This window comes from Balaenoptera borealis, assembly GCF_965194805.1.
Source record: "Balaenoptera borealis genome assembly, chromosome: 2".
NCBI lineage: Eukaryota > Metazoa > Chordata > Mammalia > Artiodactyla > Balaenopteridae > Balaenoptera > Balaenoptera borealis.
The window spans coordinates 46,346,481-46,359,789 of NC_138867.1; the positions used below are offsets into that span (position 1 = coordinate 46,346,481).

At 42.1% G+C, this 13,309-nt stretch overlaps 1 protein-coding gene across 1 annotated transcript in view; it reads right to left on the reverse strand.

Moving 5' to 3' along the window:
* Positions 1-368: 368 nt before the first annotated feature.
* ACTBL2 (actin beta like 2) overlaps positions 369-13,309 on the reverse strand; it is a gene marked incomplete at its 3' end in the record, with an annotated part of 373,015 nt that continues 360,074 nt past the window's right edge. The window contains 4 exon segments of the mRNA XM_082382420.1: positions 369-503; positions 505-729; positions 733-786; positions 790-5,621. Of these exon segments, the coding sequence (XP_082238546.1) occupies positions 369-503; positions 505-729; positions 733-786; positions 790-1,653 (1,278 nt within the window). The 5' untranslated portion in view covers positions 1,654-5,621.

Consider the following 13,309-nt stretch of genomic DNA (forward strand, 5'->3'; position numbering starts at 1 on the left):
GCAGATTCTCAACCACTGTGCCACCAGGGAAGCCCCAAGAACTAGTATTTAAAGCTTGAAAATTCTGAAAGGCCATTTCTCATTTTACTCCTTGTCACTTATTTTCATTTAAGCAAGTCTACATTTCTTTGAACCCTAAAGGTAAAGAAAATAGAATAGGATCTCAGAATCCTCCTTAAATTGATAGAGGTCAAGATATGGTTAGCTGGTGGGGAGCCCACAGTACTTGGATGGAGATGAGTTTGCTGGTTTACCCACTAGCGAGAGTGGAAGATTTATTTTGACTCAATTGCAGGTGGATAAAAGCAGAACCATTGCTATGACCTAGAAGTTGGGGACAGTGTAAATGCATTGTCATGGAAGCCCATTCAGAAACATTTCCTGTGGATGCTGGGAGGACCAGCCTCATGATACTCCTGCTTACTGATCCACGTCTGCTGGAACGTGGACAGGCTCGCCAGAATGGAGCCCCCAATCCAAACGGAGTACTTCCGCTCCGGGGGAAGCTATGATCTTGGTTTTCACAGTGCTGGGTGCCAGGGCTACAGTTTCCTCCTGCATCCAGTCAACAGTGCCAGGGTACATAGTGCTGCCTCCAGACCGCACGGTGTTGGCATACAGATCCTTGTGAATATACACATCGCACTTCGTGACAGAGTTGAATGTTATCTCGTGGATCCCACTGGACTCAGAGCCCAGAAAGGAAGGCTGGAAAATGGCGTCAGGGCATCAAAAGCGTTCATTCGTAGTGGTGATCACCTGCCCATCGGGAAGCTCGTAGCTTCTCTACAGTGAGGAGGATGAAGCAGCACTGACCATTTCTTGCTCAAAGTCCAGGGCCACGTAGCACAGCTTCTCTGTGACATCGCGAACAATCTCCCGCTCAGCGGTGGCGGTGAAGTTGTAGCCTCGTTCTGTTAGGATCTTCAGGAGGTAATCAGTCAGGTCTCTGCCGGCCAGATCCTGACGAAGAATGGCATGGGGCCGGGCATAGCCTTCGTAGGTGGGCACAGTGTGATTGACCCCATCTCCAGAATCCATCATGATGCCTGGGGTCCAGCCCGAGGCATAGAGGGACAGCACAACCTGGATAGTCACATACATGGCAGGTGTGTTGAAAGCCTTGAACGTGATCTGAGTCTTCTCCTGGTTGATCTTGGGGCTGAGGGGTGCCTTGGTGAGGAGGATGGGATGCTCCTCCAGTGCCACGCGGAGCTCGTTGTAGAAAGCATGGTGCCAGATCTTCTCCATATCGTCCCAGTTGGCGACCACTCCATGCTCAGTGGGATACTTCAGGGTCATGATCCCTCTCTTGCTCTGGGCCTCATCCCCCATGTAGCAGTCCTGGCCCATGCCTACCATGACCCCGTGGTGCTGGGGATGCCCTACCATGGAGAACACAGCTCGGGGGGCGTCGTCAACGCCAAAGCCGGCTTTGCACATCCCTGACCCATTATCCACCACCAAGGCAGACAGCTCGTCGTCAGTCATAGTGCTGGCCAGAATCTTCCAGATGAGCGAACGGAAGTTACATATAGAGTAAGTACCAGACTCTGGTGGGCAAGAGAGAGAATGAATAGGCTGAGAACACTTCAGAGCTGCCTTCAAAGAGGGGAGCCTGTGCTGTGATGACAGGTATTTAAAGGTACACATTGGCACCACCCATGTCCTATTCCATCAGTTCTCAGCATTTCTGGGTGGGATTGCCTCTGAGGTATTAATCATGATGATGGTGATACAAATCATTAGTAGACCTTCCTTCATAAGGAGAAAATTGCCTACCAAGTGGCCAAATCTCAGGTTACTGTAGTTAGGCAACCCACACATGGCTGTCAGCCTGCTTTGGCGCAGTGTCTAGACAACTATGGTGATGCAGTGGGGGATATAAAAGCAAGATGAGAGGAAGCTAGTGTGAGGTATGGGTAACACTGCCAAAAGGGCCACTGCCTCCCCGGTTTACCTTCCGGGTCTATTTTCTCTAACTAGCTTTGACTTTTCATTCTTAATGTATTGTTCTTATGAGTTTGACTTTGCAAACTTTACTTTTTCAAGGTTTTTTTTCCCATTAGATTTCTAACCCCACAGGATATCATCATGATAGAAACTGTTTTAATGAATGAAAATAATGAATGGCCAAGAGAGGCCTGACAGCTGTAATTATAATGCATTTGTATCGTGTAAACTTTAGGATATTTAACAGACTTCTAAGCCATTAGAGATCAAGAAAAATCAATAAAGTAAACCACTACATGTTTTCTTTTCTGATGTAAATTTCTAATAACCAAATTTCATTAAGCATTACTCTGGGTAGACATTGTTTATAGAACTAGGTTTATTGTGTCCATGTTGATTGCACAGAGGCTGATTGTTCAGCCACCTTGTGTGACTTATTAAAGTGTAGATTATAAAAATTTTATTTATTTATTTGCAATAACTCTTGAGTTATACAGCAATGAACAAAGTTTAGCGATAAGGTAAATTTTAAAGTAATATATTTGCACTGATCTTTAAAACGTTTTGATCTTCAAGATTCATATACTGTGTTATGACATCAAATGTATCTGTAATTGTTAACATGTACACAATTGAAATAGTAAGTACTATATTAGCTTTCCTTCAATTTTAGGTTATATTACCTACCCCTGATCATTTCATAGGAATAGTATGTCTGAGTTTTAGTTTTAATATAGAAATATAGACAACCTGGTAATATGTGTACCATGATAAAATGTAGGATATTAGTAATGTCTTACAAAGAAAGAACAATTAAGGGAGTTCATTCCTTTGTTCCTATATGTATTAGGTAAATAAGATATAATCTCCCCTGTCAGCTCTTCTAACGCAAATAATTTTTTCATGCCCATGTCTGAGTTCTCCAAAACCTTCCTTTTGGTTAATTAATTAATCAACTAAATAATGGTCACTTTGTAAGAGTTAGTAGTAGCCCTACAGTACTGGACATGTGTGTATCCTGTAGTTCCAGGCTAGAACCAGGCAGTGTCTTTGCCCATGAGCTTCCTGGAGAGTCATGGTAACAACAAGCTGTGAGTGTCTAACCCTCTTCTTTGTCTACAAATTGATATAGAATTATTTTTCTCTGGGTTTTTCCAGTGCTTTACCCTATAATGTGACTTTAAAACTTTCCTTCTGACAACCAGTCATAAAATGTCTGCTTCACTACAAAATCCATAGCTTTGCTTTTTTTTTTTCCCCACTAGGACTATCTTTTCCCTTAATTTTTTCTGTAACTGCAAAACCAATTCCTCCATCAACAGAATTGAAGAACTTCACCCTCACACCTTCACACTGAATGGTTTTGTGTACTTCCTTTTCTTGTAGCACAACGAAGCTTTTGATTAAAACAATATTTTATTGCTATAGGATGGTGCTTCTGGAAATGTCTTTTTCTCTTTTAGACGTGTTACAAACTACATGCACATCCTACAAAACTGAAAAAAAAAAAAACCCAAAAACAAAAAACCAAAACCCCACAACATTGCATTTAGCATCAGTTCCTATTTATGAATCTGTAGTCTGGAATATAAAACAAAGCCATGTTGATATAGGAGCCCGTATGACACTAAGAACAACCTTTAGAGTCTAGATTTATGATAGCACTCTCCTTAGAATTGCCTTTGAACTGAGAGTTGGCTAGTAATGAGTCCACACAGCATAACTGATGCCTTGAGAGTGAGGCTGATGTGTTTTTTTGCTAGAAGACCTTCTAACCTCTGTTCAATTTTGATGTCCCAAGAGAAATTTTCATCAATTATATATTCTTAAAATAAGACTTAAGTTCTTTTAATTAACCCCCAACAATACAAGAGGAACATATCATAATTCAACAGCCATTTAAAAATATCATCTGTGGGACTGGTTAAATTTTTTAAAAGTAGCAAGAATTTGTATGAGTGAAACATAGGAAGATGGGTTTACAAAGGCTGGGCTCTGGAAGGCTGTTCCTGAAGGTAAGGATTTCATAACCAACTGGAATTTACATATGTTTCGTTAGTTACCCAAACCTAAAACCTATGGGGGCCTTTATGATTAACTTTTGGAAGCCCAGAATATCATTTTCTTTTACATTTGGCCTAGTTTGACTATCATGCAGCTATACAAAACCCCAAGGAAGGCGTAGGTGTGGGATTATACGTAAGGACAGTTAGCTTGGAGCAGTGCCCTACTCCCCATCACAGGCTCCTCATCACCTCGCCTTTTCCAAGTAACCTTCTAGTCATTCAATCCACAAACACTTATTAAACATCTCCCATGTGCTGGGCTCTGGTGATGTACTGGTGAATAAAACACAGCCCTTATTTTTAAGGGGTTAAATGCCTGGTGGGTGAACGTCACCTCTCAGCAGGCTGACATGTGGTCACTCTGCACTGATGCAAGAGTAGCCAGCTTGTGTTCTGATGGGGTACGGCCTGGGCTGCACCAGACTTGCGACATATTTTGAATATCATTCCCCAGTACACAGATAATCGTGGTTGATGTATAGAGAGAAGGAGCATGGGGTGATATGACGGAGGAGGGAGAAGCCCTTGAACTTGGGGTGAGGGGGAGGGGAAGGGCGAGGCTAGGGAAGAGGACCCCTGAGCTGAGTCTCAGAGGATGAACAGGAGGCTGCTGGCGGTCAGTGGAGGGAATATCGCAGGTGTGAATGCAACCAAGTTGGAAAAAAATCAGAGAATCAAAAATGTATTTGGAACTAGGTATCTACACACGTGTCAGTAAGGGTTTGGAATGGGAGTCTGGGTCCCAGTAGGCATGAGAGAACTCTAGAATTGGACGTAACTTTCCCTCTGCGCCCAGAAGATTTGACTAGGGGCCCCTTGGCCATGTGTCCATAGAGGCCAAGTCTCAGTGATTACCTTCTGTCCCCAGACTCTCATCTCTTAACCAAACTGCTGAGACAGAGTTTTAATGAGGCCCCTTTCTGCTACCACCCTAGGGATTCAATTTAGAACTTGAGGCCAGCTACTTTCCTCATTGCTCTTTACTTGTTCCTTTCCTTGTGCCCCACTCTCTTTTGTCCTTTGTAGGTTTTGCACACATGTATACCTCTTCCGCTGTGTAGACTGCTCTGACACTCCCCTTCAGCTGTACTCTGCTCTTAGTGGAGATTTGATACACGTTTAATAAACAAATACATGGATGGGTAGGTAGTGAGATTTTTTCATGACACATGCTGATCTATTCATTGATAGATTGATATAGCTGACCACTTTTGAAAAATTAAAAACTGCTTTACTTTATGGTTATATACTGTAATATTTACATCTCTTATTGATAAAATGGCTTAATCGTATCTTGGGGACTATAATTGTTCACTCAGGAGAAGTCTCTAACATATAGCTTTAATAATTTCTTATGATAAGTCCACCAGAAGCAATTACTACTAATAATTATAGTGATTTTCTGTTTATTTGTTTTAATATATAGTATTTTATAAAAACATATGAAAAATTTATAAGTACCGCAACCACTCCCTCAAATAAAACCCGACTTACCTGGTTTTTTTAAAATTAATTTTTATTGGAGTTGAGTTGATTTACAATGTTGTGTTAGTTTCTGCTGTACAGCAAAGTGAATCAGTTATACATATACATATGTCCACTCTTTTTTAGATTCTTTTCCCATGTAGGTCATTACAGAGTACTGAGTAGAGTTCCCTGTGCTATACAGTAGGTGCTTATTAGTTATCTATTTTATGTACAGTAGTGTGTATATCTGACTCACCTGTTTTTTAAGGCAGGTGTGGGCAAGAGGGAGGAAGAAGTGGCATTGGTGAGGTGCCACGTGGTCAGTTCCAGGAAGCACTTGGAAGGATAATTGGGGTGCAAGAATTGTTTTAGTGGTGCAGCTACCACAGCTCCCAGCCCCCAGCCTGTGCTGGCCTGCTTTCTGTGAGGAAGACCAATGTTCACTCCACAGGGTGATAGGGCTCCCCACTGATGTTTAACAGGACTGGAAATGAATTTTATGGCAGTTCTTCCTAACTTTTAACCTTAAAGTGTGCCATAGATCAGCTTTTAGCTAGTTCGATTGACTTGTAAACAAAGTTGTTAAGAGGAGGAATGGATTCCTGTGTGCAGTCGATGAACCTTGGAATATATCTTGACTCTAAGGAAAGAGGAGGAGAAGCAGGGGAGGAAGGTTGTGCAAATGGAAATGTCAATATTCACAGCAGCTTGGCCACTGCTGATGTGAAGCAGATATTATCCAAGACTGAGGCAAGCTCCAAGCTGTGTTGTGATTTTGAAAGGTGAAGAGAGTAACAACAAAAATTGTGAATACTGATCACTTAGTTTGTGCCAATCTCTTTGCTAAATGTTTTCCTTACACACACCAGTTCTTTAATCATAATGACAGTCCTCACAAGGTACCCATGTTAGAAGGATTAAACTGAAGTTTAATGAGAAAAATGACCAAAGATACACAGAGTGATAGCGGCAGTGTCCAGCAGATCAATTCCAGAGCTTTGCCTGGAGATGGGCTTAAAGAAAAGTGCAGGACGGCTGACTGGCAGCCAACTAGGACTATGCCTGTGAAGGCTTTGTATTCCCTGTTGGGAAACATCATCTTAAAGTGTCCAAATACCATCTTAGAGCGAAGGCCAGGTTGAATATTGAAGTCAAAAGAAAACCAAATAAAATTCTTGAGAATTTTAGCAGGTTCTTCCATGTTATTGATTGGAATATCAAGACCTCTCATTCTCTAAGTGAAGAAAAAGAAATGGTGACTTAATGCCTGGACTGAGAAAGAATCTATTATCTAAAATAAGAAAATAGCATAAGAGTGATTTCAGGAGGGAATAGTAAGACGGGCTAGTAAAAGGCAAAAACTAAATCATTATGGTAAATGAATGCTTTGGATTGCAGCCATGTGGGAAGTGAAGTCCTCCAGGTGTCCGTCTTCAGACCCCAAATGGCATTGTCTCCAAATATCTAGATTTGACCATGACATGCCAAGGGTGAATAGTAGAAGGTGTGGCAAGGACTTTCTACTTTCAAGGGATTTAGGAAGCGTGGTGAGCATGGGAGAGCCTGGGGTAATTGAATCCATCTGACGGTCTCTGAAGCAGGCCAAGAGTAGAAGTCAACCAAAATGGTTAGGAGCTACAGATTATAGAGGTGAAGGTGGCAAAACTTGAGAATAATAAAATGTTAGGTCAAAATAAAAACCTTAATGATCAGACCATCTTAAGAATATGAGTTGGAGTCAGGGATAATTCACTTGGGAGCTGAGATAATTCACTGAGTGTGAGGGGACCCAGGGCCTGAAAGGACTTGAAGGGAAGAACTTAACAGACAGAGAGGAAACCACTCTGAATGTAGGTGTGATCTGATACAGGCTGGGGCTGGAGAGATCACGGGTCCTTAAGGCTAATTTACTGAGTCCAGTCTTTCATTAAAACTCAAACAACAAAACATGAAAAAAGCCTTTCAGCCACCAAGTTGTGTTTGCTGTTTCTTCTTCATTCTGGGGAACCTGGCTTTGTGACTGCTCAAGTATCATGCCTGATTTCTTGCACATTTTCATTAAGATCATCTATGAGTCCTTGTCTGCACAACGGGATTATGATTGTCAAATGCTGGAACACAGCAGTCTCTCTTCTCTGAAAGAGTGTTTGCTGCTCTGGGAATGTGCTGCCCAGGGTCAAGTACATAGAAGGGGAAGACCCAGGATGAGAAGGCTTACTTGGGATTTGGAGGCACCGTAACTTACTTTCCAGGGGAAAACTTTTTGACTGGTAGGATATGACTCAATGTAGTTTATTCTTTCTTAAGTCAAGGGAAGCAGTCTTTCTGGGGAATCTCAGGAGACACAGCTAGGGAATCATTTCTGGTAGTTGGGACTAGTAAGGCCTCCTGAGGGTTTTCTTAGTTACCTTTTTGCTGATGGCAAGGCAGCACATTATCTGTTGACAGGAATGGGCAAGGAGACCCTTTGGGGTAGAGTTTAGGAGAGGAGGGGACAGAACTTACAGAGAAGGTAGGAAATCTAGAAGAAAGTGAGGGCAGTGGAATATCAGAATTACACCTGCCTGTTGATGGTTTCTCTTCCTTTAGTTATGTCATGAGGTCCAGGAAAAAATAACACTGAAGAAGCTACAGAAAAGACAGTCCTAGTCTTTGGTGCAGGATCTGGATTGCTCCTCGGGGCCAGCCCTCGGTGTAATGCAGAGCATGCAGACTGGGCACAACTTCTTTGGTCCACATAGTGTTCTACAAAGGTTTTTAAAATTTTTAGTTTAAATATTTGCAAAATAAGTAGATTCCTGAATTCCTACTTCTCTTGGAAAAAAAAAGGAAGAACCTAGTGGCAAGACAGGAATAAAGACACAGACCTACTAGAGAATGGACTTGAGGATATGGGGAGGGAGAGGGGTAAGATGTGACAGGGTGAGAGAGTGGCATGGACATATATACACTACCAAATGTAAAATAGATAGCTAGTGGGAAGCAGCCGCATAGCACAGGGAGATCAGCTCTGTGCTTTGTGACCACCTAGAGGGGTGGGATAGGGAGGGTGGGAGGGAGGGAGATGCAAGAGGGAAGAGATATGGGAACATATGTATATGTATAACTGATTCACTTTGTTATAAAGCAGAAACTAACACACCATTGTAAAGCAATTATACTCCAATAAAGATGTTAAAAAAAAAAGAATTCATTAAAGTTAGTGTATTAAAGGATAAAAAAAAAAAAAAAAAAAGGAAGATCAAGCAATATTGGACCTCATTCCCAAACTACAGTTGAATAGCAGCTACACCCTTTAGCAGGGGTGCGAGTTCTCCTTTCCCCCTTGACCCCATGTTCCTGTGGCGTTGCTCCCACCCAACTTCACCCGTGCTCCGTGTAGGCATGTGAGTATAATATGTTCTGAGAAACTGAAAAGGAGCATGTGTTTTGGAGGGGTGGGGAGGGAAAAAGACAGATGGAAGCCTGTGTTCTGGGATCCTTTGTTGTTCTGGGGATGAGCTGGTATTCACAAGAGAGAAAACATACTACGGGGCTGAATTTCTTTAATTACATGACAACTGTCCAATTTAATACTTAGTCTTTAGGAGTTTAAAAAAGAATTCAATTTGAAATATGGTAAAGGCAAGAAGGGAAGTTCTGTTCTTCATTGTTTTATTGAGTTTGGGATATGGTAGAATGGGTTTGTTTTACAGAAGGAAGGATTTTAACTAAACAATTAGAAGAAAATTGCTGAGAATATAATGCATTACAACTCTGTTTTTTGGTGAACTGTCTCTGTTGCTGCTTTGAAGAGAAAATTAAGAGGTTTAGTGCCTCGAATTTTCTCCTGTTCTCGTTGGACAGGTTGAAAAAGCCTGGAGTGAGTTTTTAAATGGTGTTATCTCATTCTGGACTTTTCCCCTCCTCTTTAAAGCAGGAATTCTTTCCTTATGAGGGAAATGAATGTGTTTTCACTTCTTCAGATCCCTTTCCTCTGAAACTATGGGTTCTTTGAAAAAGGGCACCCAAAGATGCCACAATATAAGAATTTGCCCAAGGAAAGCATTGGTTGAAGCATTCAGAGCAAGTCCTCCTTTTGTTACATCCAGCTATAAATGGAATTTGGGTCAAACTCGTGGAGTATCTGAAACAGACTTTGGGATTGAAATAAAAGAGGAAAAATTATTTTGATGGTATCGCTGGTAAACATTGATGATATTTTCAGTTCTAACCAAAAAGGAAAGAAGAAGGGCTTCAGGTTAGATAGAAGGTTAATTAGAAGTACTGTGTGGGACATAAAAATGCAAAAGAATTCAGGAATATTAACCCAAGGGCAAGCTTTGCCAAAGGAAGTAAAGTGACTGAGGAGAGATATAAATCAGAATTTTATTTATTTTATGTAAATCAGACATTCATTTATGGAAATGAAAGATTAACATATGACTCACATGTGAACCTGTCACTCCTTGCTCTGAAACTTTGGATGACTCCCATTCGCTGTAGATCAAAGTCCAAACAGCTTAGTATAGACTTTAGGACCCTGTATTATCTGGCTCCAATCTACTTCCCAAGCCTGGTATTTCCCATCCTCTCTTCTCCCATCCAGGAATCTTATGTTTCAGGCTTCTGGACTAGTTGCTACTCCCATTCCCTTGGACTTGCTGATATTGGTTACTCCACTGGGAATGTCCTTTCCATCTTCTCTGTCCTTTGGCCTTCCATCAGTCTCAGATGCTCTCCAGTTTCCCCAGAAGGAATTAATCTCTTGCCTTTCTCAATCCTACAGCATTTAGCTTATATTCTTGTTGTAGTTCTTATTCCTTTCTGTTTTACGTTATTTTGTACATTGTTGTCTCCCTCACTATACTCTCTAGATCATGCCCACATTTTACTTCTAACAGTGCCTACCACAGGGTCTTGCAACTTTAGTTGTTTAATCATTGGGTATTGACCTGTACTTACAATGTTTATTTTTAAACGGATACTTGATTGATTGGGTTATGATAACATTCCAACATGTTCTGTGTATAAGTTCTAATTGAACACATCCAATACCAAATTCATCAGCTTCTCCAAAATGCTCTGTTTATACCAGTGCCCTCAAAATTTTCAAACTCATTCAATTTTCTAATTTGGGGGTCATTTTTGACTCAACCATTTTATTCTTTATTTTTTTTTAAACATAATGTGGTATGACATCAAATTCTATTGGGTATTCTTTGAAATAATTTCTATTTTCTTATTTCTGCCCCTATTTGCTCTTAGTTCAGTCCTGGATCACTTCACGGTTAGCTAAGTTCCAGAGTACTTTGCTGAATAACTCTTCCAACACCAAACCCTTCTGAAGACCACTGCCAGCGAACTCTTAAATCATGTATACTGAAATCTCCCAGGCTCCAAATTTGCTACCACATAAAATCTAAACTTCTCTGCCCTGCTCTGGTTCTACAATAACTATCCAAACATAGTGGTTGAGAACACAGCTCTAGAATCTGGCAGATCTAAGTTCATCCCCACACTTATTAGGTCTGTAAACTGGGGCATTTCAGAACTTCCCAAAGTCTCAGTTTCCTCTTCTCTAAGCTGAAGATAAGTGTACCTACCTCATAAAGTTGTCTTTGGTTTGGCAAGGGATGATGCCTATAAAGCGTTTAGCAGAGTGCGTAGTAAGAGCAAGAGTGCAGTAGGTGTGGGCAACAAGCATTACTGCAAAGGAGGTGAAGGGCAGGCAGCAGAACAGCCCTGGCAAGGGTCCTAATGGGACTGAGCAGACCCTTTGTATGGGGCAGGAGTCTATGTATAGTGCTAAGAAAAGGGAGTTAGGGATAGCGAAAGGGAGGTGGACAATTGGTGAAAGACCCTGAAGCCAGTACTGAGTGGTTTGAATTCCATAAGCCGGGTAGGGATTGGTCATCCTGTGTCAGGGGCGGCTACACTGAGTAGAGATGGAAACTAAACTGTGTCTCGGGATTCATTGATCTAGACAGTGTACAATCGTAGAAAAAGGCAAGAAGTGTCTCTTACTGATGCAGATGCAGTGCTTTCGTCCTGCTGGGGTTTAGAGGCATGGCGGGGGGGTTCTGTTTGCACCTTTGACCCCGTGTTGGCCCGATGCTCACTGGAGTCCTGCAGTAGAGCTGAGCACGGTCCATGGAGAGGGCAGGGAGGATCGTGGCAGCCCACGTAGGCTTCTCATAAATGACCCCACCATGTGAACCGTGCTCTTCCTCATAATCAGTGGTGATTATTGGCAGAAACTAGAAACCTGTAACTGGTCTGTGGTCCATTAGGCATCAGCAAGGGTTGTTGACATTGTTCTGAAACACCCAGTTCTGGCCACTTCTTACTGGCTCAAGATGATTTACCTGTCCAGTAAGGACACTATATATACCTTGCAATTTTGTTTAGAGCATGAGCATTTGTTTAGGTAGTTAGAATTCTAAATACCTTTTGAGCATTTTCTAATTTGTGTCTGAACATCTACAGATAATTTGTAAGAAAAAAATTCCCAATTCTATGTGCATGATAGTTTAGACATCAGCAGAGATCACATATTTATACAATATACAGTATATTTTTACTGTTTACTTCAGGATGTGTGGTGAATTGGCTAATCCTACTGGTTGTCAAGGCTGGAACAGACAGTGGCACTGCAGGATCTTGTGTGCTGTACAGATGAAACCTGCAATCATATCAACTAGGATAACCTTTAGTCCTGTTACACGGGCTTCCTGGCATAGTCCTGGAGGCAGCATGGAAGAGAGGAAAGAACACTGACTGCTCCCAGGGCTCTGGGGGGTTCCAGATGTTTCACTAACCACCTAGGTGGCTTTGGGCAAGCCACTTAGCTGCTATGACTTCAGTGTCCTCATCTATAAAATGAAGTGAGGAGATTTCTTCTTATTTGGCAGATTGAACATATGTGTTTGTCTACTTGTTCTCTGAAAGCACCACTACACTTTGCAGTAAGGAAGTAAAAGGCACTAAAATCAAGGACAAAGAGAGCAGGAGAGGACGCAGAGCAATAACATTCTGAAAGCAGGAAAGGTGTGAATAAGGGTTAAGCAAGCTGACTTGAGGAAACGGAAACCTCAGCCAGGAGTAGGGGAGGTCCAGAAGCAATACTGTTCTTCCTGCAGAGACTCAGCAAGGCTCGGTGATTTGGGACCCCAGGTACTTCTGAAACTGGGGGTGCATTTGGGTCAGAAGTAGAAAAATTGGCTAAAGTTATGGATCAAAAGCAGATATACACAGATACCCTCCCTGCCCCTGCCCCATATCTCTGGGGCTTCAGCTGGGAAAGCTGGGCTGACCCATTTCTGGTTCATAGGGTCTTTCATCCTCCAGCAGGCTAAGCCCGGGCTTTTCCCCTTGGCTGGGCAGGTTTCCAAGAGAGCAAGTTGAAGCCTGCAAGGATGCTTGAGTCTTAGGCTGGGAAATGACACAGTGTCTCTTCCATGCATTTAGCTGGGCAAAGCAAGCCACAAGGCCAGCTCAGATTCAAGGGGAGGAGAGAGAGATTCTACCTCTTGACGGACAGGGCTGCAAAGCCACATGAGCTACAAAGGGGTATGGATACAAAGAGAGGAAAACTTGTGGCCAGTTTTGCAAACAATCTACCATAAGACACCATAAGGATGGGATTCCTGAAAAAACCCGCAGGTTTCAAACTTGCACCCTAAACATAAAAGGCCACATGGGAAAAAGAAAAAAAGATTGGGGCAGAGAACTCAAAACTTATGCAAAGCATTAATAAAAACAATAATTGATACTCAGGGAAGTAACTTGCACTATGAAGGCAGGCAACTTATTGTGGCTGGGGCCTGTTACGGCTGGTATGT